At 42.4% G+C, this 26,776-nt stretch overlaps 11 protein-coding genes across 12 annotated transcripts; 6 read left to right on the top strand and 5 right to left on the bottom strand.

Annotated features, from left to right (window-relative positions):
* Window positions 1–778: 778 nt before the first annotated feature.
* Window positions 779–5,452, bottom strand: LOC128092452 (uncharacterized). Its single transcript, XM_052706280.1, has 2 exons — window positions 5,004–5,452; window positions 779–4,923 (listed from the first exon to the last, which is right to left on the bottom strand). The coding sequence occupies exon 2, from the start codon at window positions 4,865–4,867 to the stop codon at window positions 1,403–1,405; it is 3,465 nt and encodes a 1,154-aa protein (XP_052562240.1). The 5' UTR covers window positions 4,868–4,923; window positions 5,004–5,452; the 3' UTR covers window positions 779–1,402.
* Window positions 5,453–5,565: 113 nt separating this feature from the next.
* LOC120432246 (glutathione S-transferase theta-1-like) lies at window positions 5,566–6,605 on the bottom strand. The gene is made up of 3 exons (XM_052706281.1): window positions 6,364–6,605; window positions 5,866–6,294; window positions 5,566–5,804 (listed from the first exon to the last, which is right to left on the bottom strand). The coding sequence occupies exons 1-3, from the start codon at window positions 6,485–6,487 to the stop codon at window positions 5,671–5,673; spliced, it is 687 nt and encodes a 228-aa protein (XP_052562241.1). The 5' UTR covers window positions 6,488–6,605; the 3' UTR covers window positions 5,566–5,670.
* A 1,902-nt stretch (window positions 6,606–8,507) lies between these two features.
* Window positions 8,508–9,579, top strand: LOC120432290 (glutathione S-transferase theta-1-like). Its single transcript, XM_039597477.2, has 2 exons — window positions 8,508–8,816; window positions 8,873–9,579. The coding sequence occupies exons 1-2, from the start codon at window positions 8,696–8,698 to the stop codon at window positions 9,451–9,453; spliced, it is 702 nt and encodes a 233-aa protein (XP_039453411.1). The 5' UTR covers window positions 8,508–8,695; the 3' UTR covers window positions 9,454–9,579.
* Window positions 9,580–9,853: 274 nt separating this feature from the next.
* LOC120432291 (glutathione S-transferase theta-1-like) lies at window positions 9,854–10,645 on the top strand. Its single transcript, XM_039597478.2, has 2 exons — window positions 9,854–10,403; window positions 10,465–10,645. Exons 1-2 carry the CDS (start codon window positions 9,854–9,856, stop codon window positions 10,611–10,613), a joined length of 699 nt encoding a protein of 232 aa, XP_039453412.1. The 3' UTR covers window positions 10,614–10,645.
* Window positions 10,634–11,811, top strand: LOC120432292 (glutathione S-transferase theta-1-like). Its single transcript, XM_039597479.2, is given in 3 exon segments — window positions 10,634–11,104; window positions 11,107–11,304; window positions 11,362–11,811. Coding segments are annotated over 3 exon segments (675 nt in total). The 5' UTR covers window positions 10,634–10,779; the 3' UTR covers window positions 11,514–11,811.
* A 3,745-nt stretch (window positions 11,812–15,556) lies between these two features.
* LOC120432248 (cytochrome c oxidase copper chaperone) lies at window positions 15,557–16,160 on the top strand. The gene is made up of 3 exons (XM_039597423.2): window positions 15,557–15,712; window positions 15,777–15,947; window positions 16,033–16,160. The coding sequence occupies exons 2-3, from the start codon at window positions 15,796–15,798 to the stop codon at window positions 16,115–16,117; spliced, it is 237 nt and encodes a 78-aa protein (XP_039453357.1). The 5' UTR covers window positions 15,557–15,712; window positions 15,777–15,795; the 3' UTR covers window positions 16,118–16,160.
* Window positions 16,161–16,719: 559 nt separating this feature from the next.
* LOC120432257 (protein CWC15 homolog) lies at window positions 16,720–17,705 on the bottom strand. Its single transcript, XM_039597438.2, has 2 exons — window positions 17,461–17,705; window positions 16,720–17,386 (listed from the first exon to the last, which is right to left on the bottom strand). Exons 1-2 carry the CDS (start codon window positions 17,589–17,591, stop codon window positions 16,831–16,833), a joined length of 687 nt encoding a protein of 228 aa, XP_039453372.1. The 5' UTR covers window positions 17,592–17,705; the 3' UTR covers window positions 16,720–16,830.
* Window positions 17,706–17,796: 91 nt separating this feature from the next.
* Window positions 17,797–19,188, top strand: LOC120432255 (protein artemis-like). The gene is made up of 2 exons (XM_039597435.2): window positions 17,797–18,173; window positions 18,233–19,188. The coding sequence occupies exons 1-2, from the start codon at window positions 17,936–17,938 to the stop codon at window positions 19,186–19,188; spliced, it is 1,194 nt and encodes a 397-aa protein (XP_039453369.1). The 5' UTR covers window positions 17,797–17,935.
* Window positions 19,185–20,580, bottom strand: LOC120432256 (pyrimidine-specific ribonucleoside hydrolase RihA-like). The gene is made up of 4 exons (XM_039597436.2): window positions 20,373–20,580; window positions 20,118–20,308; window positions 19,883–20,062; window positions 19,185–19,828 (listed from the first exon to the last, which is right to left on the bottom strand). Exons 1-4 carry the CDS (start codon window positions 20,512–20,514, stop codon window positions 19,226–19,228), a joined length of 1,116 nt encoding a protein of 371 aa, XP_039453370.1. The 5' UTR covers window positions 20,515–20,580; the 3' UTR covers window positions 19,185–19,225.
* Window positions 20,581–23,193: 2,613 nt separating this feature from the next.
* Window positions 23,194–24,150, top strand: LOC120432331 (alpha-ketoglutarate-dependent dioxygenase alkB homolog 7, mitochondrial). Of its 2 annotated transcripts, none has more exons than XM_039597520.2 (2): window positions 23,194–23,390; window positions 23,450–24,150. In XM_039597520.2, the coding sequence occupies exons 1-2, from the start codon at window positions 23,273–23,275 to the stop codon at window positions 24,088–24,090; spliced, it is 759 nt and encodes a 252-aa protein (XP_039453454.1). In that variant the 5' UTR covers window positions 23,194–23,272; the 3' UTR covers window positions 24,091–24,150. The 2 variants fall into 2 exon arrangements, with proteins under 2 accessions (XP_039453454.1, XP_039453453.1); XM_039597519.2 differs by having other exon boundaries at window positions 23,198–23,396.
* Window positions 24,132–24,941, bottom strand: LOC120432332 (39S ribosomal protein L32, mitochondrial). Its single transcript, XM_039597522.2, has 2 exons — window positions 24,750–24,941; window positions 24,132–24,682 (listed from the first exon to the last, which is right to left on the bottom strand). The coding sequence occupies exons 1-2, from the start codon at window positions 24,853–24,855 to the stop codon at window positions 24,162–24,164; spliced, it is 627 nt and encodes a 208-aa protein (XP_039453456.1). The 5' UTR covers window positions 24,856–24,941; the 3' UTR covers window positions 24,132–24,161.
* Window positions 24,942–26,776: the final 1,835 nt, after the last annotated feature.

A 26,776-nucleotide genomic window follows, 5' to 3' on the forward strand; every position in this document is an offset into this window, starting at 1 on the left:
ACTTGGCTTGATGAAAAACAAGAAATTTACCCATTTAACCAGTTTATCTAACTGAGAGTGTACTGATGAACACAAAAAGCCGCTAGGGAAAAATTTCCCCATTTTTCGAGATTTGTATTTATGTATTTATTCTAATTCGGTTAAAAAAATTTCATGCATCATTGACTTAATGAGAAGCCATTTTCAATAGTTAGTTTCCCATACATCTATTCCATAGAATTTTGCTGGATGGTCACACAAAATGGATTTGTAAATACAGTAGTTGTTCGGTAACCGGGCTGAGAACGTAGCCTAGTCATCGAATGTTGCTCGTTAACTGGGCTGAACAAAAAATAACGAGGGGACCACCGATGCATAATATTTTCAAGACGAAATAAAAAAAAAGTTACTTAAATTTATTTACAATGCCTAATTTTCATATTTCTTTAATTGTAACTTGAAATTCAACAAAAGTTCGAAAAAAAAATTATTTATTGAATATGATTTTTGCATCTATTAACCCCTCGGTCATTTTGGTTTGTTTTGGTTTTTTGACGTTTGTCTGCTTTTTAACTGGGCTACTACCCAGTAATCGAGCGCCCAGCTAAAAGGCAGCCCAGTTAAACAACGCCCAGCTACCGAACAACTACTGTATAAAAGAAATCTAACAGAAAAGAGAAAGTTACGTAATTTAAAACAAAAATCATCAAAAGCAAGATCTATTATGAAATTGATAATCATATTTAGAGCAAGTAGGACTTTCGGAATCAAAAAAAAAACACTCAGTTTGTTTGTTTTACAATCGTTTATTATTTTCCTTTAAAGTTTTTTATGACTCCTACCTTTTGTTCGGCAAAATCCGGTATCTTGTTTTATTTATCATTTTAAACATAAAAGCAACGTTAACGTTATGTTAGGCAGTTATAGTGTAGATATGTTTTGTTTACTTATGTATTCTGCAAGAAATCGTTGTTTTTTTTTTTGCTTCAAATAGTTTTATGGTGGGTCTCGTGGCGCAGGGGTAGCGGCTTCGGCTGCCGATCCCGATGATGCTATGAGACGCGGGTTCGATTCCCGCCTTATCCACTGAGCTTCTATCGGATGGTGAAGTAAAACGTCGGTCCCGGTTTCTCCTGTCTCGTCAGAGGCGCTGGAGCAGAAATCCCACGTTAGAGGAAGGCCATGCCCCGGGGGGCGTAGTGCCAATAGTTTCAGTTTTAAAAATATTTTATTTATTTTTTTGTTAAGTATAATTTTATTTCAAATTAGCTCGTTATTCTCTAAGTTAACTTTTTTTTCGCTGTAAAATCAATTTAAAATGGTAATTATAAGTATCATTCTAAAACTATTTTATTTTAGCTTTTTATAAAAAGTGGGGTTTTTCTTGATATTTTTCAATTAGGTCTGTTTAAAAAATTATTCATCATGGTTGGCGGGGCCTTCTAGCTCGAGGATCTCTTTCGACCCGCGATTCCACACCACCTGGCCTACTCCTCCCAATTCCATCGAACCCACTCCATTCTGCTCGAATCAAGAAGTCTACTCTGTGTCGCAGAGATGTGTTCATGACCATGTTTCTGAATCCTCGAACCAGATGGGGGTAGTGCATCTTGACGACTGCAGAGAAGAATCGCATTTTGTATGATTCTTCTTGTTGTTTTATGAATTCAAATACTTGTTGACGGCAATCATCGTATGGCATTGCGCATTCTAAAAATGCGAGCAAATATTGAAATGCAACACTGCCGAAATCAATCGTCGAACATGACTTCAAAATGAAAAGAGCGTTTGGAACATGACTTGCAAATTTAGCAGAATCTCTTAGAGCTAGTGTTTGAACAAATTTGCAAATTTGTTGTCTGTCATTCTCAACTAGATTTTGCATGAAAAATGTCTTCCAAAAATGTTTAAAATCATTGTGTGACATTCTGATTATCTTTTCAAACAGTACTTTTGCAGCATAGTATTCTGCAAAGCTAAGATGTACAAACAGAGGCTTCCCATTGACAATTTTGCACACGATTCCCTCCTTTTCAACCGTTTCGTTCAAACTTTTCACATATTCTTGGCGATCTTTGCGAGATAACAATGATTCGAGGATGTTTTCATCGAACAATGTCACCAAAGCGAAGCGTCTGTGTTTCAACTCGAATTTATCATTGTAATCGCGGTCGTGAAAATTGGGATGGGTAGGATCTTGTCCACATTTACCTCTTAAGTATACTTCTTGCTTGATTTTGATAAATCTCTCGTAAAGTGATATCAAATCAAGTTGCTCGTTTTCAATAAACTGCGACGGATGAGTTTCGGTTACGTCATGGTAGAAACGGTTGAGACTCTCCTCGAAACATGTCACAGCCATTTCGGCATGCAGAGGTATTCCAAGGAAACTGTTTTTGTCACTAAGTCTTACAACCCTTGAAAAATAAGCAACTAGCTCGGTGACAAAAGCTCTAACTTTGTTCTGGGCTGGAAACTGCGAGCGCGTTCCCCACTGGGTTAGAAAATATTGTATTATTTTATCATCGGTGAAAGGTTCCAGTGTTTGGATTGACTCTGCCAAACCATTCTGAAGCTCCAGTTGAGCACTGTTGTTGCGAGTTGCGACGATCAGTTTATGAATGTGACTGTTTTTCAAAACATTTAAGAAACTTATGACTGGTTGGCCATATTTAGGCACAACTTCGTCGAATCCGTCGATTAAAACGGAAAGTTGCTTAGAATTGTACAAAGTAACGAAAACGGCAGTTTTCAACAACGTCAGTCCTTGTAACGAACCATGGTAACGCAGATTTTCTTGGACGATATCTAGCCTAACATTGTGCTGGATTTTGAGCCCAATTTTAAGTACAAATTGTAATGCAATTTGTAGGTTTATTGCGGCCTTACTCATTTCATGAAAATCGGAATAGAATTCCAGCAAATTGATACGAATTATAGAAGCTGATGCTGCACTATTTGAGGTTTCAATAAATTTAGTTAGAAGAGTAGATTTACCCATGCCAGGTTCAGCAGCTAAAATCAGCACCCGTTCATCAAGGTCACTTAACGAGTTGACCTCAAAAGTGATTCTGAACAAAATGTCTTTTAACTTGGGCAACTCTTCCCCACTGGAACTCAAAATTATATTATCCTCATCGTCGTCATCATCTACTAGTCCAAATGACTCTTGCCAAATCAAAGCATTGTCTTTCTCACTAACCCAATACACAGATCGATTTTGATAAAATTTGCAAAATTTCAAGAATAAATCCCGCGTTTCTGAAACAACAACAAAGACCTTTTGGGGTAAATTTGCTTCAAAGCATCTAACCAAACATATCAGATTAGGATTATCGGTACAATAATTGTCCAACTTTTGTTGGTCAATACGGTGCTGAGTAATATCTCGACTTATGAAACAGTTTGCTTCGTTAAGTGTGTTGTAAAGTGTTCTCGGAATGAGCTCAATTGGTTCTTTGTTGATAATGTTTAACAAAATGTCCGAATCAATAGAACGTTTCAAATCCTCACTAAATTCACCCATATTTCCCAAGACCTCACTCAGCGATAGAGCATTGCCACGACAGTTGATTTGCATGCTTTCGAGAAGACGATTTTGGCATTCGACCGAGAGATCGACCAGATTGATCCGCGTATCAGTCATTGAGTTCGGATAGATTCGGTTGCTCACAACGATGACTGTTTTGCTGGATAGATTTGCCGTTGTTTGAAGGACGCGATCACCGTTTAAGAGGACCAATTTGTCAAACTGTTTGGAATTGCTGAATGCACAATAAATATCAAAATTTTGCGCAACCGTTGCGGCATCAACAAAGCAACAAGAATTTAAATCCTTTTTGTGAACATATTGGGCTAATTTTAGCCCAGTAAGTAGTGAAGCTTTGCTGTAAATGTTGAAAACACCTTTGTTATCATGCTGTAGTAGTTGTTGCAAATCGGATGAAACCGCATCATCGATGAATACAACATTAGCTTGATCTTCTTTGGTCGAAAAGTTCTGTGACAAGACGCAAAGTGTAAGAAATTGTCTTGTCTGCTCCAACAGATTACAGTGCTGGTTAAGATACACCACATTTTGCTGATCGTCAATCCAATAATTTTGAATGTTTATATGGAACTCATCAAACAACAGCTGATCGTTGCAAACTTTGTCGAAAGAAAATATTTCCCGCTGTAAAATTTCCCCAACCTGATCCTGCTTTGCCTGACCTGAGTAAATCCAGAACCTATCCAGAAAGTCCTGAGCTGCTCTCTTGAAGGATTCTTCACTTTCACCAAACATTGCTTTCAGTTGCGCTCGGGCGTTTTTCACCAGCTTATCAATGATAATCGATGAATACTTCTTAAAGTTCGTTTTCTGGCCACCGTCTGTCGTTCTCAGCAAATCTGCTTCGTCCACTTTTGATTCTTCACATTTGTCTTTATCAACATCGAGGATTTGAACTAGAGCTGAACTGAACAGAATAAACTTGATCTTCACTGTACTCAGATCTACTCTAAAGAAATCATCTTGTCCTGGCGATTTAAACTTTTTCAGCAGCTCCAAATAATTCTTGAAATTGGTGTGCAAACTAAAGTCTCCTGCCGCTTCGTTGATCGTCTTGAAATTGACATACGATTTGAGGTTATGACGATGCTTCGCCTGTACGAAAATGTACTCGAGGGACCCATCACTGTTGCACGTCCGGACGACAATGTCGTCGAAATTGCCTATCTCATCGACGTTGGTACCAACCTGGAAGTGTCGCACTTTTCCAGCTTTGAAAAGCACAATTAAACGAAAGTACACCAACGCCAGCACCTTGCTCTCGTAGAGCTGTCCACCGATTTGAGCCGTGGCGTTCCGCCTCCGGTAGGTTTGGTTTTCTCCGAACGATGACATCATCTTGGACTGATCATGCGATGTAGACGTGCCAACGATTGATTAAGTAGCTTATTAGCCTAATTTGTAGAATAAAAAACGAATCACAGCATAATCACTCACAAGTTCTTGGCACTACGTTCAATTTAGTTGTACTTACCTCAAAAAGTAAATTTTAAATAATTAGAACAACCGATTAGCCATTCTTGAAAGTCCAGTCCCAAAACACGCCGGTAAATCACAAAGTCTGCCAGAAGAATGGCTTCGGGCAAGCACATCATCGCCCGTTCTCGTCCGATCGCGTTTCGCGTAATCCGTGGATAAACGCGTGATCACACGTTGAAACTCGAGCGCAGTCCGTTTTGCACCGTAATGAGACGGGCACCATCGAGTCGACCTAATCGGCCGAACCCCTTTTGGAGCCTCACCGCGCGTAGCTGTCAAAGCTGCTCAACAACAACAACAACAACAACAAGTGCGTTTTCATCATCCGTTACGTTTGCACGCGGTCAATGAAGATCTCCAGTTTTGTTAAGAGAAACTCCGCGTTTTACTCCGGGATAAATCCGACCAAATCTGCCACCCTGGTCAACAGAGTTAAGATTGAATTTCTAATACCTCTCGATGAACTGAACTAACATGAACTACGTTATTCAACAGCAATCTTGGTTATGTAGCGGCATAACTATGATTTTTTTAGACTGTTAAATTAGCCCTAACATTTGAATAGGTTTGAAAAAAATAGACAAGAAATACTTTATTGTTGAACTGAATCGCTAAACGACACGTGTAGCACCTTAAGTATAATTGAGCTAATGTTCCTGAACTCACGCCACCGTTGGCGCAAACCTCAACATCACCTTGTGCGCAGCCTCGTAGTCCGGATGGGTAAATTCCTTAACCCGTTGCAACCATGCGGTCATCTTTGGTCTGCCCACCCTCGCATCGTAACCGGTGAGTTCTACAAAGAATTAGAATATGGATTGGTAACTCCAAGAAGCTTAAAATGTCAAAGTTCTTACTAGGTTGTTCAACTTCGCAAGCCGCGACCAAATCCGCAATGGAAATGTCCTGACCCGCGATAAACGGCACATCCTCCCGCAGCAGGTTCGACTCGATAAAGTCCAAACAGGCAATCATCTCCGCCCGAAGCCGTTCCGCGACCTGCCTCTCAACAGCCTCTCCCCGCAGCGGTCCCCTCCAAACGTACCGAACATACCCGGCGCAATGCAACCGGGTGTTACTGTGCTGCCACTCCAGGTACTCGTCAACCCGCGCCCTCCTCCGGCTATCCCGCGGGTACCAATGATCCGGCACCGAGTGCTCCCGCGACAAATACCTCAAAATGGCAATACTTTCCGCCAGCTTAAACCCCGACTCCTCCTCCACAATCGCCGGCAGCTTGCCGAACCGATTCACCGTCCGCAAAAACTCCGGCGTCGTGTGCTCCCCTGAAAGTAGACAACCCACGCGACGGTTAAGGTCGGTCACTCACGCTTAAGATCAGCAGCACCACTCACATTTTCGCAGCGCCGTCGGACACTTTTGGTGCGGGATTTTGGTCTGCTCGAGGAAAATGTACAACGCACGGCAAGGTTGCGAGATAAGATCGTAGTAGAAGCGGATGCCACGCGCCGCGGCCATTTCCCCCGGAAGTGGTCACTGAACTAGTTTTTGGCCAAGGTTGCGTGTATTCGGTGCGAGACAAAGCGCGTCCACAAACAGCTGTCTAAGACAGATCTGGAATAACTGGTCTGGAACTGACTTGACTCAACTGTTGACTGAGCTTGAGCTTGGTGGTGTGAATGAAGCACATGCGTTGACGGGGGAGAAACGTGATCAGCTGATTAGAAACTACACCAATACACGCGTGTGCGAATAAAGCGTTTCTGGGGGTGTAGGACAGTTAAAGGTTCATTAATAGTTTCGACTTTAATGATAAAACTTAAGAAGATTTGATAATTTCGATATTTTTTTGGAAATTTTGGCCGTTTTGGTATTTTTTTGCCATTTTAGTCATTTTTGTTATTAACGTCATTTTGGTCGTTTAGGTCATTTTGGCCATTTTGGTAGTTTTGGTAATTTTGGTCATTTTGTCAATATCGTAATTTTGGCCATTGAGGTCATTTGGGTCATTTATGTCATTTTATTCGTTTTGAACTTTAAGGTCATTTTGGTTATTTAGGCCATTCTAGTCATTTTGGCCATTTAGGCCATTTTGGTCATTTCGGTCATTCTGATCATTTTGGCCATTTTGGTCATTTTAGTCATTTTGGCCATTTTGGTCATTTCAGTCATTTCGGTCATTTTGACCATTTTGGTAATTTTGGTCATTTCGGTCATTTCGGTCATTTCGGTCATTTTGGCCATTTTGGTCATTTCGGTAATTTCGGTCATTTTGGTCATTTCAGTCATTTTGGTTATTTTGGCCATTTTGGTCATTTTAGCCATTTTGGTCATTTCAATAATTTTAGTAATTTTGGTCATTTTGGTCATTTCGGTCATTTTTGTAATTTTGGTAATTTCGGTCATTTTGGCCATTTTGGTCATTTTGGTAATTTCGAAAATTTTAGTAATTTTGGCCATTTTGGTCATTTTGCTCATTTTGGTCATTTTGGCTATTTTGATCATTTTGGCCATTTTCGTCATTTTGGTCATTTTGGTTTTTTTCATTTCGATCATTTTCGTCGTTTTGGTCATTTCGGTCATTTTGCTCATTTCGGTCATTTTAGTCATTTTGGTCATTTCGGTCATTTTCGTCGTTTTGGTCATTTCGGTCATTTTCGTCATTTCGGTTATTTCGGCCATTTTGGTCATTTTAGTCATTTTGGGCATTTCAGACATTTTGGTCATTTTGGTCATTTCGGTCAGTTTGGTCATTTCGGCCATTTTGGCCATTTCGGTCATTTTGGCCATTTTTGGTCATTTTGGCCATTTCGATCATTTTGGTCATTTCCGTCATTTTTGCCATTTTGGTCATTTTTGCCATTTTAGTCATTTTAGTCATTTAGGTCATTTTGGCCATTTTGGTCATTTCAGTCATTTTGGTCATTTAGGTCATTTTGGCCATTTTAGTCATTTTGACCATTTTGGTCATTTTAGTCATTTTGGTCATTTCGGTCATTTTGACCATTTTAGTCATTTTGATCAGTTTGGTTATTTTGGTTATTTTGGTCATTTAGGTCATTTTGATCATTTTGGTTATTTTACTTATTTTGGTTATTGTGGTCTTTTGAGAATTTTGCTCATTTGGGGAGCGTTCTTTTATTACGTAACGCAGTAGGGGGGGAGGGGGGGTTGGAGGCCGTGTTACGCTCCATACAAAATTTTTAAAATTTGTATGGAAATTTTGTTACGAGGGGGGGGGGGGAGGGGGTCTAAAAGTCCGATTTTTCGCGTTACGTAATAAAAGAACGCTCCCTGGTAACTTTTGTCATTATGTTCATTTTTCTCAATTGCCAAATTCGGAAAAATTTTGGTAATTTCGATAATTTTGATCATATGACAAAGGTCATATTGATTATTTTGAACATTGTTGTAATTTTCGTCATCTGTATTTTTTTTATTATAATTTTATCTGCGCTTTTTTCCTCAACAATTTCAAACCGCTGTAAACAAACCAAACTAGTGTAAATAAACACATTTCATTCCCAACACGCATGCTGCGATTCAAACACAAACAGCATGACTTTTCCTACTGTAGTGGTACCGTTTACCGCCGTGGTAGTGAAAGTGAAACACGTTGCGTAAATGAGTATGTGTTGATGAAACACGCAGCTCAGCCCCAAACATTGAACTTTGAGCTTATCAGAGCCGGTCCGTCGTTTCGCACAAACAGAACAGTTCTAAAAAATGGCCTCCCGGGCACTAAAATACTACTACGACCTGCTGTCCCAGCCGTCCCGCGCCCTCTACATCCTGCTGGAGCAGAGCAAGATACCGTACGAAAGGTGTCCGGTTGCGCTTCGAAAGTGTAAGTTCTGGGAGACGTATCGCAGACTTGAATGATAAGAAGCTTATTTATTTTAGTGGAAAACCGCACCACCGAGTTCAAGGAGACCATCAACCGGTTCGGCAAGGTCCCGTGCATCGTGCACGGGGACTTTAAGCTGGCGGAAAATGTGGCCATTCTGCGATATTTGTCGCGGGAGTGTCCCGATCTGCCGGACTTTTGGTATCCGCGGGAAAATCTGGCTCGGGCCAGGGTTGACGAATATTTAGAGTGGCAGCACACGACGATTCGGGCCCAGTGCGCGCAGTACTTCCTGTACGTTTGGATGACGCCGCTTCTGGGGATGGAGCTGGACCCGGCGAAGGTCGAGCGGCTGCGGAAGAACATGGCCGACGGGTTGGACCTGTTTCAGCGGGTGTGGTTGGAGGACGGGAAGAAGGCGTTTGTGACGGGGGAGAGCTTGAGCTACGCGGACGTGCTGGCAGCTTGCGAGATTGAACAGCCCAAATGTGCGGGGTACGATCCGAGGGAGGGGCGGCCACAGTTGGCCGCGTGGATGGAACGGGTGCGGCAGGGGACGAATCCGTACTATGACGAGGCGCACAAGATTTTGTACAAGTTTACGCCGAAGGAAATTGCGACGCCGACGGTAAAGTGAGCTCAACGGTAGTTTGACGTTTGCTGTGCAATGTAGCCAAACAACGCCTGTATTTTAGATAAGTTCAATAAATATTGTAGAAAAACGTGCCGAAAACTTGACCCAAGAAACAAAGATGTAAATCATTTAAGGAAGCTGATACACTTGTTGTGTAGAGATTGTACGATGTACTCCAAAAACTGTGTGTAATACAGGTTTGTTTATACACACAGAGCATACATCCATACCGTACCGTACATTCAATCGGCTTAAGAGAAAAACAAAGTGAGTTAGACTTTAAACTTATCTCACAACTACAGACAAGCCTTCAACTTATTATCATTCAGCGACTTAACCGAGAACTCAGTCGTCAACAACCCAGGTTGAACTCCAGTTATCAAATCGAAACCAGCTCTTCAAAATGTCCAAAATCCTTCGCTACTACTATGACCTAATGTCCCAGCCGAGCCGGGCCCTCTACATCTTCCTGGAGAAGACCAAAATTCCGTACGAGCGCTGTCTGGTGAACCTGGGCAAAGGCGAACACTTGACCGACGAGTTCAAAGCGGTCAACCGCTTCCAGAAGGTCCCGTGCATCGTCGACAAGGGCGGCGACCTCAAGCTGGCGGAAAGTGTGGCCATTTTGCGCTATCTGGCGCGGGAATATCCGGCGGTGGCGGACCACTGGTACCCCAAGGATTCACGGCTGAGGGCACGCGTTGACGAGTACATGTCCTGGCAGCAGCACAACACGCGGGCCACCTGTGCGATCTACTTCCAGTACGTGTGGCTGCGGCCACGTATGATGGGAACCAAGGTCAATCCGGAGCGGGAGGAGCAGCTGCGGGGCCAGATGGAGACTTGTTTGGACTTTATCGAGCAGGATTATCTGGGGAAGGGGGAGAAGTTTCTGGTTGGGGATCAGATCTCCGTGGCGGATCTGTTGGCGGCTTGTGAAATCGAGCAACCCAGTGAGTAGTGCTGGGAACTTTTTTTCAAGAACTTTGTAAACAATTGGTTCTAACCTTGCAGAAATGGCCGGATTCGACCCGTGCGCTGGACGACCCAATCTGACGGCCTGGATGGCACGAGTTCGAGAGGAAACCAATCCGTACTACGATCAGGCCCACAAGCTGGTCTACAAGATTGCACCGGCCAGCGTTCCAAAGCCGAAACTTTGAGTGTTGTTTTTATTAAACGAGATTTAACTTTTGTTATTGTGTTGCGTTTCAATGATAAGAAGACTCTTATCAACGTGACACCCGAAATAAGGTACAAAATCGGCAAATTCAGTCTGTAATCTGCTCTGAACCAATTAATACGACCTTTGAGTTAACCCTCCCGAAAATGTCCTCCGAACTCCGCTACTACTATGACCTAATGTCCCAACCGTGCCGTGCCCTCTACATCTTCCTCGAAATGACCAAGATCCCGTACCGACGCTGCCCAATCGATCTCCGCAAAGGGGAACACCTCACCGACGAGTTCCGCGCCATCAACCGCTTCCCAAAGGTTCCGTGCATCGTCGCCGGCGGTGACTTCCACCTCGCGGAAAGTGTCGCCATCATTCAGTTCCTCACCCGAGAGTATCCGGAAATCCCGGACCACTGGTACCCCCGGGATAGCCGGACGCGGGCCAGAATCGACGAGTACATGGCCTGGCAGCAGCACAACACTTTATTTATGTTTGGCTGAGGCCACGTATGCTTGGAACGACGGTCCGGCCGGAACGGGCCGAGCAGATCAAGGACGAGATGGAGCGCTGTTTGGACTTTATCGAGCGGGAATATCTCGGGCGTGGGAGCAAGTTTATCGTGGGGGATGAGATTAGCGTGGCGGATTTGTTGGCAGCGTGCGAGATTGAGCAACCAAGTGAGAAATCTGTAGCCTTTTTTGCTGTCGAAAATTCATTAAATATTTATCTAATAGGGATGGCGGGTTACGACCCGTGCGCTGGAAGACCCAACCTGACGGCATGGATGGGACGAGTTCGCGAGGTTACCAGTCCGTTCTACGAGCAGGCGCATGCTGTGGTCAACAAAATTGCTGCTGCTACCAATGCTGCGCTGAATAAACTATAAGAATTGGGTCCTAAAATAAAGCTTAGATTGCTGATATTATTGTTTACAGCGATAAAGCTTATTTTTCTGAGTACAATGACCCTTTGTACGACCACAAAGAGTTTAAGATGGATTTTTAAATCAATTTTGAAAAATTAACCTCGCGGTCCTTCTTGACAGAAAAGCTCCTACTTGACAGCTCGTTCCAAGGGGACCATAGTCAATCCATCGAAAAAATGCTGACCTGTCATTTTTTTTTTGTATTTAAATGAAAAAAAGTGACCAGAAATCGTTTTTAATCGTGTTTTTTACCGTTGTACATAAAAATTTACATAGGGTTTCAGTACACCATTAATGTTTTGTTTTGAACGAGTTCTTAACATTTTGAAACTTTTTGAACAATGCAATAACAATAAGGCTTTGACAGCTGGACGTTTGTTTGCATCAGGTTTCCTATCTCTTTCTAGCAAAAAAAAATTGTCAGACGACTTCTAGCTGGTTTTTTTTACTGACTGCCCGATATGTCAGCCAACATACTTCGCAGGGCTGTGACAGCTACAGCTCGATCTTTGTTTGCATCAGGACACTGTGACGAGGAGTTCGCCATTTTTGAGTCAAATTATATTTTTTTTCACTGGGCCTAGAAAGCCTTATGTCAATGTAGTTTTACCAAAAAAACAATAATAATTTTAACAAATATTTTTTTAATTCATTAGGCCGTTGCAAATATTTTTCAAAGTTTATGTCGCCCCGTTTGTTATCATAAGAATATCTTATTTTGCTTTTATATTCAAATGGGAGTTGAAAATGGATGCTCAACATTTAAATGCGTTTTTCTCAAAAGGATGGTGTGTACATGATGCTTTTTGAAATGTTGGCATCGAACTGTCAAAAACGGCTCGACGGCGGGTGCTCTATTTACATTTAGGTTAGAAAAAACAAAACAGAAATCGCGACGTATTTTTCTCTTATTCAAGTTTCTAATACCCATGAAAAAAAAAAAAACAAACTATAAATTCCAAAAGGGCTTAAATTAACAGGCAAATGTTTCGTTTTCGTTTTCGTTTTACGGAGCAAGGTGGGGGACGCGGCCTCAAGTCAATCCAAGTCCGGTTTCTTGTGGAAAAAAGGGTAGTGGCCGAACTAGTATTGCATACCAAATGAACACCACCGGAAGATATAGGGGATCGGGAGGGGGAAGGTGAAAGAAAATTAGTGTAGGTGTGAGAAGTAAGAACTTGGATGACATGAGCAGTTACGTTAATCTAACTTCTAACTAAAACTGAATAAAGGAACTATGAAATTATAATTTAATCTAAAACTAATTTGAGATTTATACAAAGGAAACCTATGATGTACTTCAAATTTAAAGGAAATCAAATAAATTTACTGGTAAATGAATGATGAAAACTAACTTATCAATGGCATTTTTTCAGGGCTTCGTCCTGTCGCGTCCGTCAGTAGTCTTGTCGTACATTGCAACTAACTTTAATTTAACTGATCATTTATGTCCAATTATTCATTTCAGAAAACTAACTAACTTGAATCAACAACCTCAACTAAACTGTCTGAAAGTAACTTGAATCTCAAATCCCCGAAATTTTAATTACAAAGCCAAACATTCCTTTACCTATTTGTTAAACCTGTCTTGCTGCTTCCAAAAACAATAAACATTAATGAAACGTTCATATTTTACAAGTTGAACACTCGTTGTTAATACGACTATTTCGTGCCTTCCATTTCATTAGGGCACACAAGCTTTGCAAACAAGAGTGTATCCCTATCATACCTTATGTAAACTATCATTAAAATTTTGAGTGAAAGAGACACAATCCTGTTCACACCTGTGTGTCCTTTTTAAATGTTAGGCTCTGTTTGATCGTCAAAACTCCAGTAGATCCTCGATTCGCAACAATGGTCGATACAACCATAATCCGAAAACCGTTAGTTCAACAGATTAACGAATTTTGTCCGATATCATTTCATTATTGATTGATCGAGACTCTATGGATTTTTTGACAATTCAGAATGGTTAGTATACCACTTGAATTGAAATCAGAGATTCTGATAGCATTACTAAACTGGCTTACACATAACTGGAGTCTGGAAGTATTAAACAACCTAGAAGAGTTACAAAAAAACTAACTATTCCTCCCTAATATCAAACGGTTTTACCTGTTCCTAACAGATTTCACGAACAAGAATATTGAGACTCAAATAAAAAATTTCAATATCTTGCAATTTTACATATTATAAAAGGTGTGATTTCTATCAACACAAGTATATAAATATAAAATAAATGTGTGATATATATCAACATCGGAAACCATCTTTGCAAATAGCCCTGAAACGACGGCAACGTGTGGCTCCATCTCCAGGGAAATTAACAGGCAAATGTTAAAAAAATAATAAAAATGTTTTTTTAAGTGATGAGATGTTTCCAAACGCCCATCGTGGGGATCAATTTCGTTAGTTTTGAAATGGATTTTCCTATTCCGGCGGCCACTACTGGTGTTTTCGTGACCGGGATATCTGGTGTCAGGTGTAATGGTTCATGTTTTCGGTGGAGGAGGAATCTTAGACCTTGTCTTAGACGGAACATGCAAGCAACGGGGAGGAACAGTGGTGTGGTCTCTGTCATTGTGTTTGTCTTGCATCGCTGCAGGTGCTGCCGCATGATTTGCCTCATGAGGTTCAGCCATTGGAAACGGAACCGACCGTGGAACCGACCCACCGTCATTTTCGGCCGTCGGTCTTGATTTATTTATTTTGATTTGGTTACTGATGATCAGCAACAACAAAATTATTTCGAAACAGCTGTTAATGTTTACAATCGTTAAGGCTTGATTGTCTCACGCATACACTGACATGACACATGACAGTAATGGGTTTGTATTGGTGTGTTTGGGCTGCGCTTCGGCATAGGCTCACCAGGCAGCGCTGGCGTCGCCGTGATTTGGTGGTTTGATGAAGGACGATGGATTTCAAAAATAATTTGTATGGAGAGTCACGTCTGTTTGTCTGTGATTAAACCATACAAAATGTCAATTATTACTGTCCCTGTCCGATCAAGATGAAATACCATACTCTACACAGCAAATTCTGATGTTCGTTTTCAGTTAATATTTACTAAAAACCAAGGGGCTGGAAACTCTAATGTTACATAGGAATACTGAGTATACTAACGATATTCCAGTATACTTGTTAATATACTAACCGAAGAGCAATAAACTGTTAGTATATTAAGATACTCTTCGTATATTGGTAAGTATACTGGCGATATGTAAAAGAAATAATAAGTATACTAACATATATTTTGATATACTGGTTAGCAAAATAATTATAGCTCTAAGAATTTCCAACCCATTGCTTAAAACTGCACTACTGGAATGTTCAGTTAGTTTTTCGCTGAACTTCAGTTAAGATTTGTATGGAGCTGTCAAAGTTTTCAGGTTTTCATTTACTGAAAATTTCAGTAGTGCAGATTTCAGTAAATTTAACTGAATACAGTAATGAGAAATTGGTGTGTAGACCATGCTTTTTCACTGAGTAAAATATGACTATTTTTTGGAAACTGAGAGAAAATCACCTCGTCAAAACTCGTGGAAAAACACTTCGGCTATGGCCCATTTACATTTTTTTGCTAGATTTATTCAAGATTTAAAAAAAAGTGCACGTGGTTTATGGATGGCCCCTTATGACATTTGGATAGCCGAATCGTAGACAAATGTTATTTTTGTATTTTTATCTCATTTTCAACATAATTATTTTGAACGCATTTTAGTCAAATTTGAGTGGTTGATTGCAATTTGGCCGCCATCTTGGATTTAAAATGTCCAAACTTAAAAGCTTTTTGAGGTCATATGTGAGCTCAACGACCCAGCATAAGAATTCGAAGAAAAAATCGTAATTTGATAATATCCGATGTGGAATTTTTCCAAGAACTTTGAATTATCAAGTCGGGACTGCAAGTTACGAAATCTGTGGCCTGGAACCCATGCAGCAGCAATCGCTCTCCCGTCCCAAATTCAACCCTGGCCGTAGTTTGAAGTTTGATTTCTCACCAGCGGCACAAAATAACCAGAACTGTCAAGAGTCCCTTTCATTCTTTCGCGAGTGTTCCTTGCAAGTCAACACGCTTCTTTCGCCGAGTGACGAAATTTCAAAAATATTTTTCACGCACCAAGTCACACGACTTTTATTTTCGTCCCCCGTCTGCAGTAAGCTAATCACGAGACTCCCTCTGAGTCGCTCAGTCTAATCACACCATCGTACATCTTCAAGGTCACAAAAAGGTAAACAAATGGGCAACTCCGTAAGTGCCAGTCCGGTGGCCGCTCTGCCGGCTTCCGTCGAGGTGCCCCCACCGCAGGCCGGAACCGACGCCAAGAAGGAGAAGCCCAAGTGCAAGGCGTGCTGTGCCTGTCCGGAGACGAAGCGGGAACGTGACGCTTGGTGAGACTTTCGGATTAGTTCGTTCCGTGCGGGAAGCGTTATGTAACTGCGGGTCTTTTTATTTTTCGGTGATTCTTTCTTTCAGCATCATGGAGCGAGGAGAGGAAAACTGCGGCCCGCTGATTGAGAAGCACAAACAGTGCATGCGAGACATGGGCTTCAATATTTAAGGAAGTTGACCACTTGGACAACTGAAGAGAGCTGAGTCATCATTATAATCATTAGTTTTTTGCTAAGCAAATTGGGAGTTTCATCATGTTTTCTGTATTGCGGAAATTCGTTTCATGACTGAGTGTAAATATGGGACGAGAAGAGAGAGTGCGTGAGGATCGCGGTTTTAATTTATTATAATTGTTGAGCGATTGAGTAAGAAGAGTGTACTTAAATTTTTCGGTCATAAAATAAAAAAGTTTGAGTACCACAAGGCGAAAAATGGTGCATTTTACTGATACTGAAAGATAAGAAGACTTGACGTGACTTGCAGTTTTTGGAACCGACATTGATTGCTTGAAATTTGAAAGAATTGATACAAGTCGGGTATCAAATCAGGCCCACAAATATTGAAATATTTAAGTATGAAGTTAAATAATTGCTACTTCGAGTTCCGATTTCACATTTGAGTATTCTTTAAATCTGTTTAAAAATCAAATTTGTAACATTGGTCAAAATTATGCCGGGGTATGAGTGGAACGCGGCGATAAAATTATCGGTTTACAACCTTGACTGGAATGGCTTTCTTTCCAATTTGTTCTATTTCATCGAAACAATCTCGTTTCACTTAAGACAAACCATGTTATTCAATACAGATTACGAAATTATTTGAAATATAAAAAAAGATGAAAATATTTAAACCTAAAAATCCCCCCCCTGCTCCACCTACCTCTTACTTGATGTACTTGTCCATGAACTTCTTGTGAAACTCGGACCGCAGCGAGTCGTTGATAAACTGCGGCCCCTTCTTCTCCGGCTCCGACCGGGCACAGTTCTTGAACACCACATCGTCGTCCCAGCGCCGCTTCACCTTCAGCTCGGCCTTCGCCGTCGACGCGTAATTCAGCAACGGATTCCCCGACAGAATGTTCTCCATCCGGATGCGTTCCTCCTCCTGGCGCTTCTCCAGATCCTTCTTCGCCTCGTCCTGGGCCCGTTCGCGCTTGATCTTGTTCAGCTCCGCAAGCAGCGCCGCCGTGTCGTCCTCGTCGGAATCGTCGTCCGAGTTGTCCGAATCGACGGGGTCGTCCGCGTCCAGGTTCTGCGGCGTGGCCTCCACCTTCTGGCGCTTGCTGCTGCTGTTGGCCTCGATGGCACGGCGCACGATCGACGACGGAGTCGCCGAAGAGGACGTGGCCTTGCCTGGTTTGCCGTCGCGTTCGCGCTTCTCCAGCTCCTCGCGGAAGTCACGGTTGCGCAGCTCCTCGGAGGTGCCCTGGCCGGCGTCTCTGTTGGAAGTTGGAGGGAAGATTAAGTTCCGGAAGATTCCGACAAGAGGGAGAAAGGGTAACCAATTCCATACCTGTACTTGAGCTTCGTATGGCCAGGAAGATCTCTGCTGGAGTATTGTCGTGAAAGCGCACTCAGATCCTTCTCGCCGCGGCCACTTCCTCCGCGGGCCGGATCGAACGTGGGACGAGCGGCGGTGGTCATTTTTGGACGATTTGCGACGCGAAAAAACTAATTCTTAAACGATTTAGCACGCACTTTTCACTGAACGAGGAGGAATGTTTTGTTGTTTTGATGAAGTTTGACAGTTGCTACCACAGAGTTCAAATGTCTCAGGTACAGACGGAATACTTCAACGGTAAAAGAATTTGAACACTGATTCAAATTTACCTAGTGGAATTCAATTTGCTGCATGGGACATACGTGGAAGAAGAATCAAAACAGAACCCGACCAAACTCTTGTAATTTCATGTTCAAGGCATTTAAATTTTCAACGTAATTTTGGCGGGTGCTTGAGTATCTATCGTGTGACCGGAAACAGAACCAAGATGAGCACCTTCAATGGATTTATTTCCGAAATTCCGGGAATTTCTGTGGACCGTTTTACCGAGGCAAATCGAACCAAGTCAGCTGTATTCTTCCTGTCCCACTGCCACACGGATCACATGCAAGGACTGCAAGAATCGGAACCACTTCCGGGTCCCATCTACACCAGTTCGATCTCCGCCGTGTTCCTGAAGCACCGCTACCCTCAACTGGCCGACTGCATTCGCACGTTGGACCTCGGTAAGCCATCAAGGTCTTTTCACACCTCATCGCACTCGATTCAAACTACTTTTTTACAGGAACAACCCCGATCGACATGCCAACCGGAAGTAACCCAACCCACCTGACCGTGACCACCCTCCCGGCCGGCCACTGTCCCGGTTCGGTAATGTTCCTGTTCGAAACCGAACGCGACCGCAAAATCCTCTACACCGGCGACTTCCGGTTGTCCCCGAAAGATCTACGCAGTCTACTCCCGCTCCAATCAATCACCCTCCACGTCCTCTACCTCGACACGACGTTCTTCAACCGCACCTACACCTACTTCCCGTCCCAGTCGGAAAGCCTAGCCAAAATCGTTCAACTCACCAAAGAATGGCTCGACCGCGATCCCCGAAACGTCATCTCCTTCAAACTCCCGGCCCTGTACGGTTCCGAGTTCCTGTTCATAGAGCTCGCGCGTCAACTTCAGCAACGCATCCACGTGAACGACCAAGAAGCCCAGCAGTATCGCTACCTTGCCAGCCTAGACGATGCGATCACTTCCGCCGGCGGAAGTCGCATCCACGCGTGCCTCAGAACCAGCAACGCAAACTACCGGAAGTTGCCATGCCAGCCCGAATTAGACCCAAAATATGTACGTGTTCTGCGGCCTTCCGCGTTGCGTTGGCGCAATCTGAAACAGGGGGAGAGCTACTGCTGGAGACTTCGTAAAAACGAAGAAGAATTTGGGATTTGCTACTCGAATCACGCCAGTTGCGGTGAGCTCGAGGACTTTCTGCGGTATCTGAAACCTGAAGAGGTGCGCTTCAACGTGGTGCCGAAGGAAGAAACCGCCGTGGAGATGGCAAAGCTGTTGAAAGAGATTTGCCCTCGGGAAGAAGATGATCGCGAGGAGTTGGTGGATCGAGAAGAGTTCAGCTTTGCTGGAATTGAGTACCGGAAGTGCCCTAAAAAAAGTAGCCACGCGTTCTTTGATGAGGACAGCGAGGAAGAAACTGTGATATGTCAACTACCGAAAAGAGCTAGAAGTTAGTGTTAAAATAAATATATTTTCCATAAAAGTTTAGTTCTCATCCTGAACCAGCACATGCCTTGCATTCCGCGGCCAATCCCATGATCATTCGCTCCACCGCGGCGTGGTCCATGTTATCCACAATCACAATGTTTCCAGTTCCCTCCTTTTGATGGTTCAGCACGAGCTGACCACGTGTCAGCGATCCGGCAAGTTCCACACTTCCCGGATATTGTTTCCTTTTTGTGATCAGTTCCGGATTGGTGAAGGCCATTGCCACCAGCAGATCGCAGGGCATCCAGTTGTCACCTTCACCCAACGACTTTCGCTCAGCTGGGTTCAAAATTTGTACCACAGGATTCGTGGAGCTTACAATCTTCTCGAACCGCCACGTTTGATTCATCACGAGATGATCGAGCGAAACAGTCTCCCACGGAAATACCGTGATCAGCCCTGGGTAGTTGTTGACCACGATATTGGCGCTCTCGGGGTCGTTGTAGAAGTTAAACTCGGCGGCACTTTCAGTGTTGCCAACACCGTGCCGGTTTCCGCCCATCACGAAAACTTCCTTGATCAGCTGGCGGGTTTTCGGGTGGACTTTCAACAGCAGAGCGAGGTTTGTTAGCGGTCCCAAGGTGATAAACGTTATTTCTGAAGGATACTGCAAGAGAAAATCTTACTTTGAGCTTTTTAAGACATTCAAAATTGATCTAACCTTTTCAATAAGTCTCGCAAGTTCACCAATGGCACCCGTTCGAAGTAGCGCCATATTCGGCGGAGGCAAATGGGAGTAATCTACGTCTGAAAATCCGTCCGCTCCAAAGTACATATCCTTGGGGTCCACAACCGGTCCAGGCGTAATCAGGCGTTCATCAGACCCCAAGAAAACTGGAATCTGTCACAAACCACTAGTTGCCATAATGGCGAAACCATAAAAACCACTCAAATACCTCATTCTCCTTTCCCATTGCGGTCAGTATCCGCAGCACGTTTCGACCCACCATGGTCACGTTCGTGTTACCTCGCACACAGCTGATGGCCTCAACCTTGACCTGCGGGCTGCTGAGCAGGTGATAAAGTGCCCACGCGTCATCGGGGCCAGCATCGACGTCGACAATAACGCGTCGAATTGATTGATTGGCTGAAAGTTATGATCAAGATTTAGCCGCTATTCTGTTTTAAATCGAACTGAGCTTCACAGTTACCCTCAGCAGAGTCTGCTACAATGATGAAAATCATAAAGGCCGCAAGAGCTACGCCAACAATGGCAGAAATTTTGCCCATTGCTGATCGCAAGATTCGATCCACCACGAATGAGCAAACCCGACACCAGTGACTTATGATCATCGACGACGGCGACTGAGAACCAAGAACCTAGCGCACTTCAATATATTAAATATGCAGAGCTCTGCTAATTAATACAGCTGATTATCAGCAGCGTACCTCACGTTAATTAATGCACCTAACACAACAGACAAGCCACTGCGGCTGAGCAACTTCGAAAAGATGGACTATAGCTAGAAAAAAACGCTTCTATAATCAGCTTATTAAGCTTGAATGAGATAACTTATTGAGCCTTGTGTTAGCCGAATTGAAATTTGGCCAGATATGAGGAGACAAGTGATAACGACGTCAGAATGATTGTGATAGAAATCCTTGCGATCTCTCAACTGGGCCATCTGATATGTACTTATCTTAGTTTGCTATCAGCTTAGCTTAAAATTACGCGAAATTGTAATTTAATGATCAACTCATGAGTGGCACAAACTATTGTTTGCAATTCTGGATTTTTTTATTAGTATAACGAGACGAGTTTATTAGTATAACGAGATTAGTCATAAGAGTAAAGACTATAGAAGTAATTTTATTTCTTGTAGTGGTAATTTTATTTATAGTTAGTAATTTTATTTAGTAACGATATCCTGTTAATTCAACTTTTTACCATGGAAAATATTAGGTCCTATAAGGGTCATTCCACCTCAATCGTGCACAAAAAAATGCAAATTTGAAGTCAACATTTTCTGATCAAGCTCAAAGTTTGTGGAACTACCATCAGAAGAAGGAAGAATTTCGATTTTCGTCTAAATCGAAACACTAAGATGACGTTCGATGACTTGGATCAACAACTCTCACACACAAAAATAATATTACTGTAATGATAAAAGTAACTTACTTTTGAAATAAAAAGTGATCAAAATTCGCTACATTAATTTGTCTCGTTTTTTTGAAGATAAAAAACGTGACTTCATTACTTTTACTGTCGAACTTTTATAAAATAAGTAAATCTTAAAATTTCCAGACTAGTTTCCAGATCATAATCGGAGTAGAAGAAGTTAGTACCTCGAGTACCTACTTCTTTAAAAGTTGCAACTTTTAAAAAAGTACAAACTTCGTTTACTCCGATTATAATCTGAGATATTTTAAGATTTAGTTAAATATTTTGTAAACGTTCGAAAATAAAAATCCAGAGTTTTTTTAAAGGTCATATAAGCTATTGTCTTTCATATCTAAAGTTTTCTTTGAAAAGGACCTATACACTATTATCTTCCATATGTTTATAGGACCTATTCAAAAAAAGCTTTATATCTATAGATATGTTTATAGGACCTATTCAAGAAAAAAACTCTAGAAATGCTTCATTGAATGTGACTTTCGTAAAACTCTCTTAAATTAAAATATTTTTAATTTCAGGGGTTTTTTTTAATGATTCAATAAACCAAATTTCCAGTTTTTGCTTTTTGGGTGATTTTGAAACCGCCTTGAGTCAGGGATATTAAAAAACAACCAAAAAGCAAAAACTGAAAATTTTATTTAATGGACCTTTAAAAAAAATCCAGATTTTATTTTTTTTGCCCCCGATTTTTTCTCCTAGTGCAATTTGATCGTGATGACGTCACTAAACCCATGCAGCAATCGCACCATCGAAGCGCCCCCGGCTTGATTCGCTCTTTTTCTATTCTCTTTTCTGTGCTCATTCATGTTTAAGACGCCGCGCGATCAAAGGAAGCCGCCGCCATTAAATTTTCAACTTCAAGCCGGGCAAGTCGTGGTCGCGATTCGCGAGTGAAAAATAAGTGAAAGTGCTGGAGAAAATCGCGAAAATTTCTTCGAAAGTGATCGTTTCGTTGGTTTCTGAGTGAAATTCGGTAATTTTTGTAGTTTCCTGCTCTTCAAAATGTCAGAGCTGAAAAAGGTAAGTGAAAACTTGGCCTTTCATTCATGGAAAAAAAACGAATATTCTGGAAAAGTTATAGAAGAAAAATGTTACCTTGACAACAGATTTCTTATTCTTACGCTTTGAGGTTAAAATTTTCTGAAAAACTTTATTTTATGATCAGTTTCTGTTATTTTGTACAAGACTTTTTTCAAAATGCCTCTTCCAGCCCACTTAAAAAAATATGGGAGGGGCCGTCCATAAAATACGTTATGGTATAAAAGAACTTTTTGTCTGACATTATGAAAACAACAAGTTACAAAATATTTTTAAGGCACTTTAAATATTTAATAAAAGAGTATTTTGTCAAAAAAAAATCAAACCATCCACTTTAACGACCCCCGGGTCTTTTGTGGTCTCTATTGCAAGTTTCTGCTCGAACCCAGGAGTCCGAAGGCTTGAATGGGGAGAGCACCCAAACCTCTTTCTACTCCAAGGATCTTCCACCCCAGTGTTTGAACTGACGACCTTCGGATTGCGAGTCCAACCGCCGCCAGCGATTCCACCGGAGTAGGTTTGGTTTGGTGTGTTGTTTGTACTTATGGCATGGAGACGACTCCTACACCTGGAATGACTTAACGGCCTAACAACCAAGGCCGGGACCGACATTTTACTTCCTCATCCGATGGAAGGTTGCAGCAGATGGGAATCGAACCCAGAATCATCCGCTTACAAAGCGGACAGCGTAACCATTCGGCCACGCACTGCCAGAGTATTTTGTATTACGTTTAAAAAAAAATTATCTTTCAGAAAGACTTGCGTTTACGTTCTTTTGCCCCTTCATCCCCTATCATTTTACTGCCAACCAACACTTGCAACGCCTGCTGCGATATGAACGAATCCTTGTTTACGTTTTGAGTTGATTCAATTTTTAGTTCAGTTGAATGTAAAATGCAAGCAACAATCACTTGCAATTTAGTGAAATTAATGAAGTTTCTACAATGTCGCGGCATTTCCATCTCTGTCCGGACCTGTTCGTCCTCCGTTGGTAATCCGGTCAAACAGGAATGTCCTCGTAAGTATTTCGATTGCGATTCAAAATTCAACCAGCTAATTCAAACCAATCAGCTCAAACCCCGCCGTACCTGACCCTCCACGGCCAGTGGCCATCGACGGACCGGGCCGCCTTCCTCACCGGCATGACGGTCCTGCCCAACTTTATCACCGAAGCCGAGGAGCAATCGCTGTTGGACGAAATTGAGCCGTACCTGCGCCGGATGCGCTACGAGTTTGACCACTGGGACGACGCCATCCACGGGTACCGGGAGACGGAACGGAAGCACTGGTTCCCCGCGAACCGGGCCATTTTCGACCGCGTCAAGCAGCTGGCCTTCGCCGGGGAAACGCTGCCCTACATTCACGTGCTCGATCTGACCGCCGAGGGCGTCATCAAGCCGCACGTGGACAGTGTGCGGTACTGCGGGACGACGATCGCCGGGCTAAGCCTGCTGTCGGACTCGGTGATGCGACTGGTGCGGACGAACGATGAGGAGCAGACGAACGCGGATTATCGGCAGATTTTCGCCAGCAATCGGGAGGACAAGTACTGGTCGGATGTTTTGCTGGCCAGACGGTCTCTGTACGTTATGAAGGACATTGCAAGGTACAAATTCACCCACGAGATTCTCGCAGGGCAGGATTCCATCTTCAAGGAACAGCACGTGGACAAAGGACGTAGAATTTCCATCATCTGTCGGAACGACCCTTGACCGTAGAGGTGTGACCGCAGTAAATCAAACAACATTGTAAATAAAGTTCGCCACTAGTTACATTCGTTTATTCAACCCAACTTCTCCGTTTCCGGCTTAATAACCTCCGCGCTGTCCGTCGTCGCCGGCTGGGTGCTCCTCTGCAGCAGATTCTTGCCGAACCACACCGGCCGGCTCTTCTCCATCTCGACGATGCGCTTGCCCTGCCAAAACTCCGCCGGCTGCTCGTCCCGCTCCCGGTCGTACAGCACCACAACCTCCCGGTCCACCGGGGCCAGCCCCAGCTGGGCCTGAATCTTCTCCTGCATCTGCTCCGTTTCGGCCTTCACCTTGCCGTAGCAGGTCGGACACAGCACGCCCACCTCGTGGTCATCGCCGCAAGTGGCGCACATCCGCAGGTGCGTCTTCGGCGTCAGAATCTTCAGCTTGTAGTCCGGTGTGCCAAACTTGCGCTTGAGTCGCTTCTCCAGCGTGCGCCGATGCTTCGGAACGGCCCACAGAATGCCATCGCCGAGCAGGGCCTTCAAGCTGAAGGGGTCCGGGTTGCTCGCGGAACGATGACCGCCCTCGATTCCGGCGAGAGCGAGGGCACCTTCAAAATAGAAAGAATCGTGTTAGTAAACCGCGCGTTACGTAAACAAATTTGAAAGAACACTCACCTGCCGGCGGGAATCCGGAGCCGGTTGGGAATCCGAACAAGCTGGGCAACTGCTGCTCGAATCGTTCGAGGGCCAGGCGGAGGCGGCCGAGCCACACGGAAGTCATTTTTGTGGAGTTTTGGAAAAATACTTTGGATGCAACCAGATTTTGAGAGGCCTGCTGCGATTTCTAGAGCCGCAGCATGTTTTTGGGAGGTTTTGTTTACCTTCTGGAGAACTGTCAAATCGACAAAAACCCAGTGTGAAAAAAATGGAAGATCACGTTTCAGTGTAGGGTAACACCACCTATATTGTCAACTTTTGCTAAAATTTAAGGTTTTTGGTCTGTTCATGGATCAGCTAATTTCGATGTTCGCAAAAGTCGAAATCAGTTGTCAAATGAATGATCTTCGTCTTTCAACCTCATTGTTTGATGACTTCAGAGCACGTGGTTTCCAATTCATATGAATTATATAAGGTAAAGCGGTTTCCTAGCTGTCTTAAAAATAGTTAGCCCTAAACTCGAATTTTATATAGAGATTTTCAGAAACGTGTAAATTTCACAATTTTTCGGGAAAATTTCACTGGATTTTATTCCGTCTTAATTATCCCTCTACAACCCAACCCCGCCTTTAGACGGGCTTAAAAATCGCAAAAAAAAAACTCATTTTAAAGCTATTTTTGATGTTTAAAAAGCATTGGAAATAAGAATTCTTATTTTTTTTAAATTGGGTCCTAAAATGAAGCATAGATTGCTGATATTATTGTTTACAGCGATAAAGCTTATTTTTCTGAGTACAATGACCCTTTGTACGACCACAAAGAGTTTAAAATGGATTTTTAACTCAATTTTGAAAAATTAACCTCGCGGTCCTTCTTGACAGAAAAGCTCCTACTTGACAGCTCGTTCCAAGGGGACCATAGTTGATCCATCGAAAAAATGTTGTCTTGTCAAAAAAAATTTTTGCATTAAAATGAAAAATAGTGATCAGAAATGGTTTTTAATCGTGTTTTTTACCGTTGTACATAAAAATTGACATAGGGCTTTAGTACCCAATTATAGGGTTGTTTGACTTGTTTTATGCGACTTTGCCAATGTTTAAAAAAAATAATTGTTTTAGGGGTCAACTTTGGACGTCCTTTTACTAACCTTTTCTATATTTTAAGTAAAAAGAAGCATGCAGTAATTTTTGTAGTGTCCCAAACTCTGCCTCTACGCATTTTTTACAATTTAAATGATAATGGTGCCATTCTAGAGCAGAAAATATGAAAAACAAGCAAAATATTGAAAAAGTTACTTTAAAAACATGACAAAATAAGAAAGGCAAAATGTAATTATGGGATCTGGTAGAATAGGCCAAATACTACAAAAAAAAAACAAAGATAAAATAAACAAGATAAATGCAGATTTAAAATCTAAAAAAAAAAACATAAAACAGGAGAAGTAAAGTTTTTCGTAGAACAAAAGTTGACCTCCTGAACAAGGAAAAAATAAAAAAAATTGCGGGTTAAAAATCTGGGATATCTAATTGATTTACCAACCGTGGTTACGTGATTTTGACAGCTGTTCTAACTAGGGATCGTGGACTTTAAATTTCAAAACTTGCAGAATTCTACTTCTACTTCAGAGTGCTACTGTCCCTAGGGTAACAATAAAAAATGGGAAATTTTGAAAAATCCAAGGGTCCACCCCTGGATCGATTCCTTGGGCAAAATTAACCCACTAACGCTCAGATCTTTTGACCCGTTCAAAAAATAGTAAATGTGTAGACTTTGGTCCAATATCTGAGGGACTTGAGATAGTTTTACTTTGGCCCACAACAAAACTTGAAATAAAATATGTAATATTTTGCTTAGTTCCATTTCTAGTGATTTTTATTTTAGACTTTTACGGCATTTTTGCATAGGGACGTGGCGTTACATCGTGCTGCCATCTGGTGTTTTGAAGTGCAAGAGTGGAAAAGTGCTGAGTCATCGTCTATCTCGCACAGCAAAATAAAGTCGATAAAGTAGTCGCTTTCAATAGAGAAAACGTGGTCTAAAAATAG

Source organism: Culex pipiens, chromosome 1 (genome assembly GCF_016801865.2).
Source record: "Culex pipiens pallens isolate TS chromosome 1, TS_CPP_V2, whole genome shotgun sequence".
NCBI lineage: Eukaryota > Metazoa > Arthropoda > Insecta > Diptera > Culicidae > Culex > Culex pipiens.

Bases quoted from the DNA above. Each gene is read 5' to 3' on its own strand.
- LOC128092452 (XM_052706280.1), bottom strand. From the start codon at position 4,867: ATGATGTCATCGTTCGGAGAAAACCAAACCTACCGGAGGCGGAACGCC.
- LOC120432246 (XM_052706281.1), bottom strand. From the start codon at position 6,487: ATGGCCGCGGCGCGTGGCATCCGCTTCTACTACGATCTTATCTCGCAA. The intron at 6,295-6,363 runs GTGAGTGGTGCT...GTCTACTTTCAG, and splicing joins TCCGACGGCGCTGCGAAAAT to GGGAGCACACGACGCCGGAG. The intron at 5,805-5,865 runs GTAAGAACTTTG...AATTCTTTGTAG, and splicing joins TTGCGAAGTTGAACAACCTA to AACTCACCGGTTACGATGCG.
- LOC120432290 (XM_039597477.2), top strand. From the start codon at position 8,696: ATGGCCTCCCGGGCACTAAAATACTACTACGACCTGCTGTCCCAGCCG. The intron at 8,817-8,872 runs GTAAGTTCTGGG...TATTTATTTTAG, and splicing joins TCCGGTTGCGCTTCGAAAGT to TGGAAAACCGCACCACCGAG.
- LOC120432291 (XM_039597478.2), top strand. From the start codon at position 9,854: ATGTCCAAAATCCTTCGCTACTACTATGACCTAATGTCCCAGCCGAGC. The intron at 10,404-10,464 runs GTGAGTAGTGCT...CTAACCTTGCAG, and splicing joins TTGTGAAATCGAGCAACCCA to AAATGGCCGGATTCGACCCG.
- LOC120432248 (XM_039597423.2), top strand. From the start codon at position 15,796: ATGGGCAACTCCGTAAGTGCCAGTCCGGTGGCCGCTCTGCCGGCTTCC. The intron at 15,948-16,032 runs GTGAGACTTTCG...TCTTTCTTTCAG, and splicing joins AAGCGGGAACGTGACGCTTG to CATCATGGAGCGAGGAGAGG.
- LOC120432257 (XM_039597438.2), bottom strand. From the start codon at position 17,591: ATGACCACCGCCGCTCGTCCCACGTTCGATCCGGCCCGCGGAGGAAGT. The intron at 17,387-17,460 runs GTATGGAATTGG...AACTTCCAACAG, and splicing joins CATACGAAGCTCAAGTACAG to AGACGCCGGCCAGGGCACCT.
- LOC120432255 (XM_039597435.2), top strand. From the start codon at position 17,936: ATGAGCACCTTCAATGGATTTATTTCCGAAATTCCGGGAATTTCTGTG. The intron at 18,174-18,232 runs GTAAGCCATCAA...ACTTTTTTACAG, and splicing joins CATTCGCACGTTGGACCTCG to GAACAACCCCGATCGACATG.
- LOC120432256 (XM_039597436.2), bottom strand. From the start codon at position 20,514: ATGATCATAAGTCACTGGTGTCGGGTTTGCTCATTCGTGGTGGATCGA. The intron at 20,309-20,372 runs GTAACTGTGAAG...CATAACTTTCAG, and splicing joins TGTAGCAGACTCTGCTGAGG to CCAATCAATCAATTCGACGC. The intron at 19,829-19,882 runs GTTAGATCAATT...TTTCTCTTGCAG, and splicing joins TTGCGAGACTTATTGAAAAG to TATCCTTCAGAAATAACGTT.
- LOC120432331 (XM_039597519.2), top strand. From the start codon at position 23,273: ATGCAAGCAACAATCACTTGCAATTTAGTGAAATTAATGAAGTTTCTA. The intron at 23,397-23,449 runs GTAAGTATTTCG...CAAACCAATCAG, and splicing joins GGTCAAACAGGAATGTCCTC to CTCAAACCCCGCCGTACCTG.
- LOC120432332 (XM_039597522.2), bottom strand. From the start codon at position 24,855: ATGACTTCCGTGTGGCTCGGCCGCCTCCGCCTGGCCCTCGAACGATTC. The intron at 24,683-24,749 runs GTGAGTGTTCTT...TCTATTTTGAAG, and splicing joins CTCCGGATTCCCGCCGGCAG to GTGCCCTCGCTCTCGCCGGA.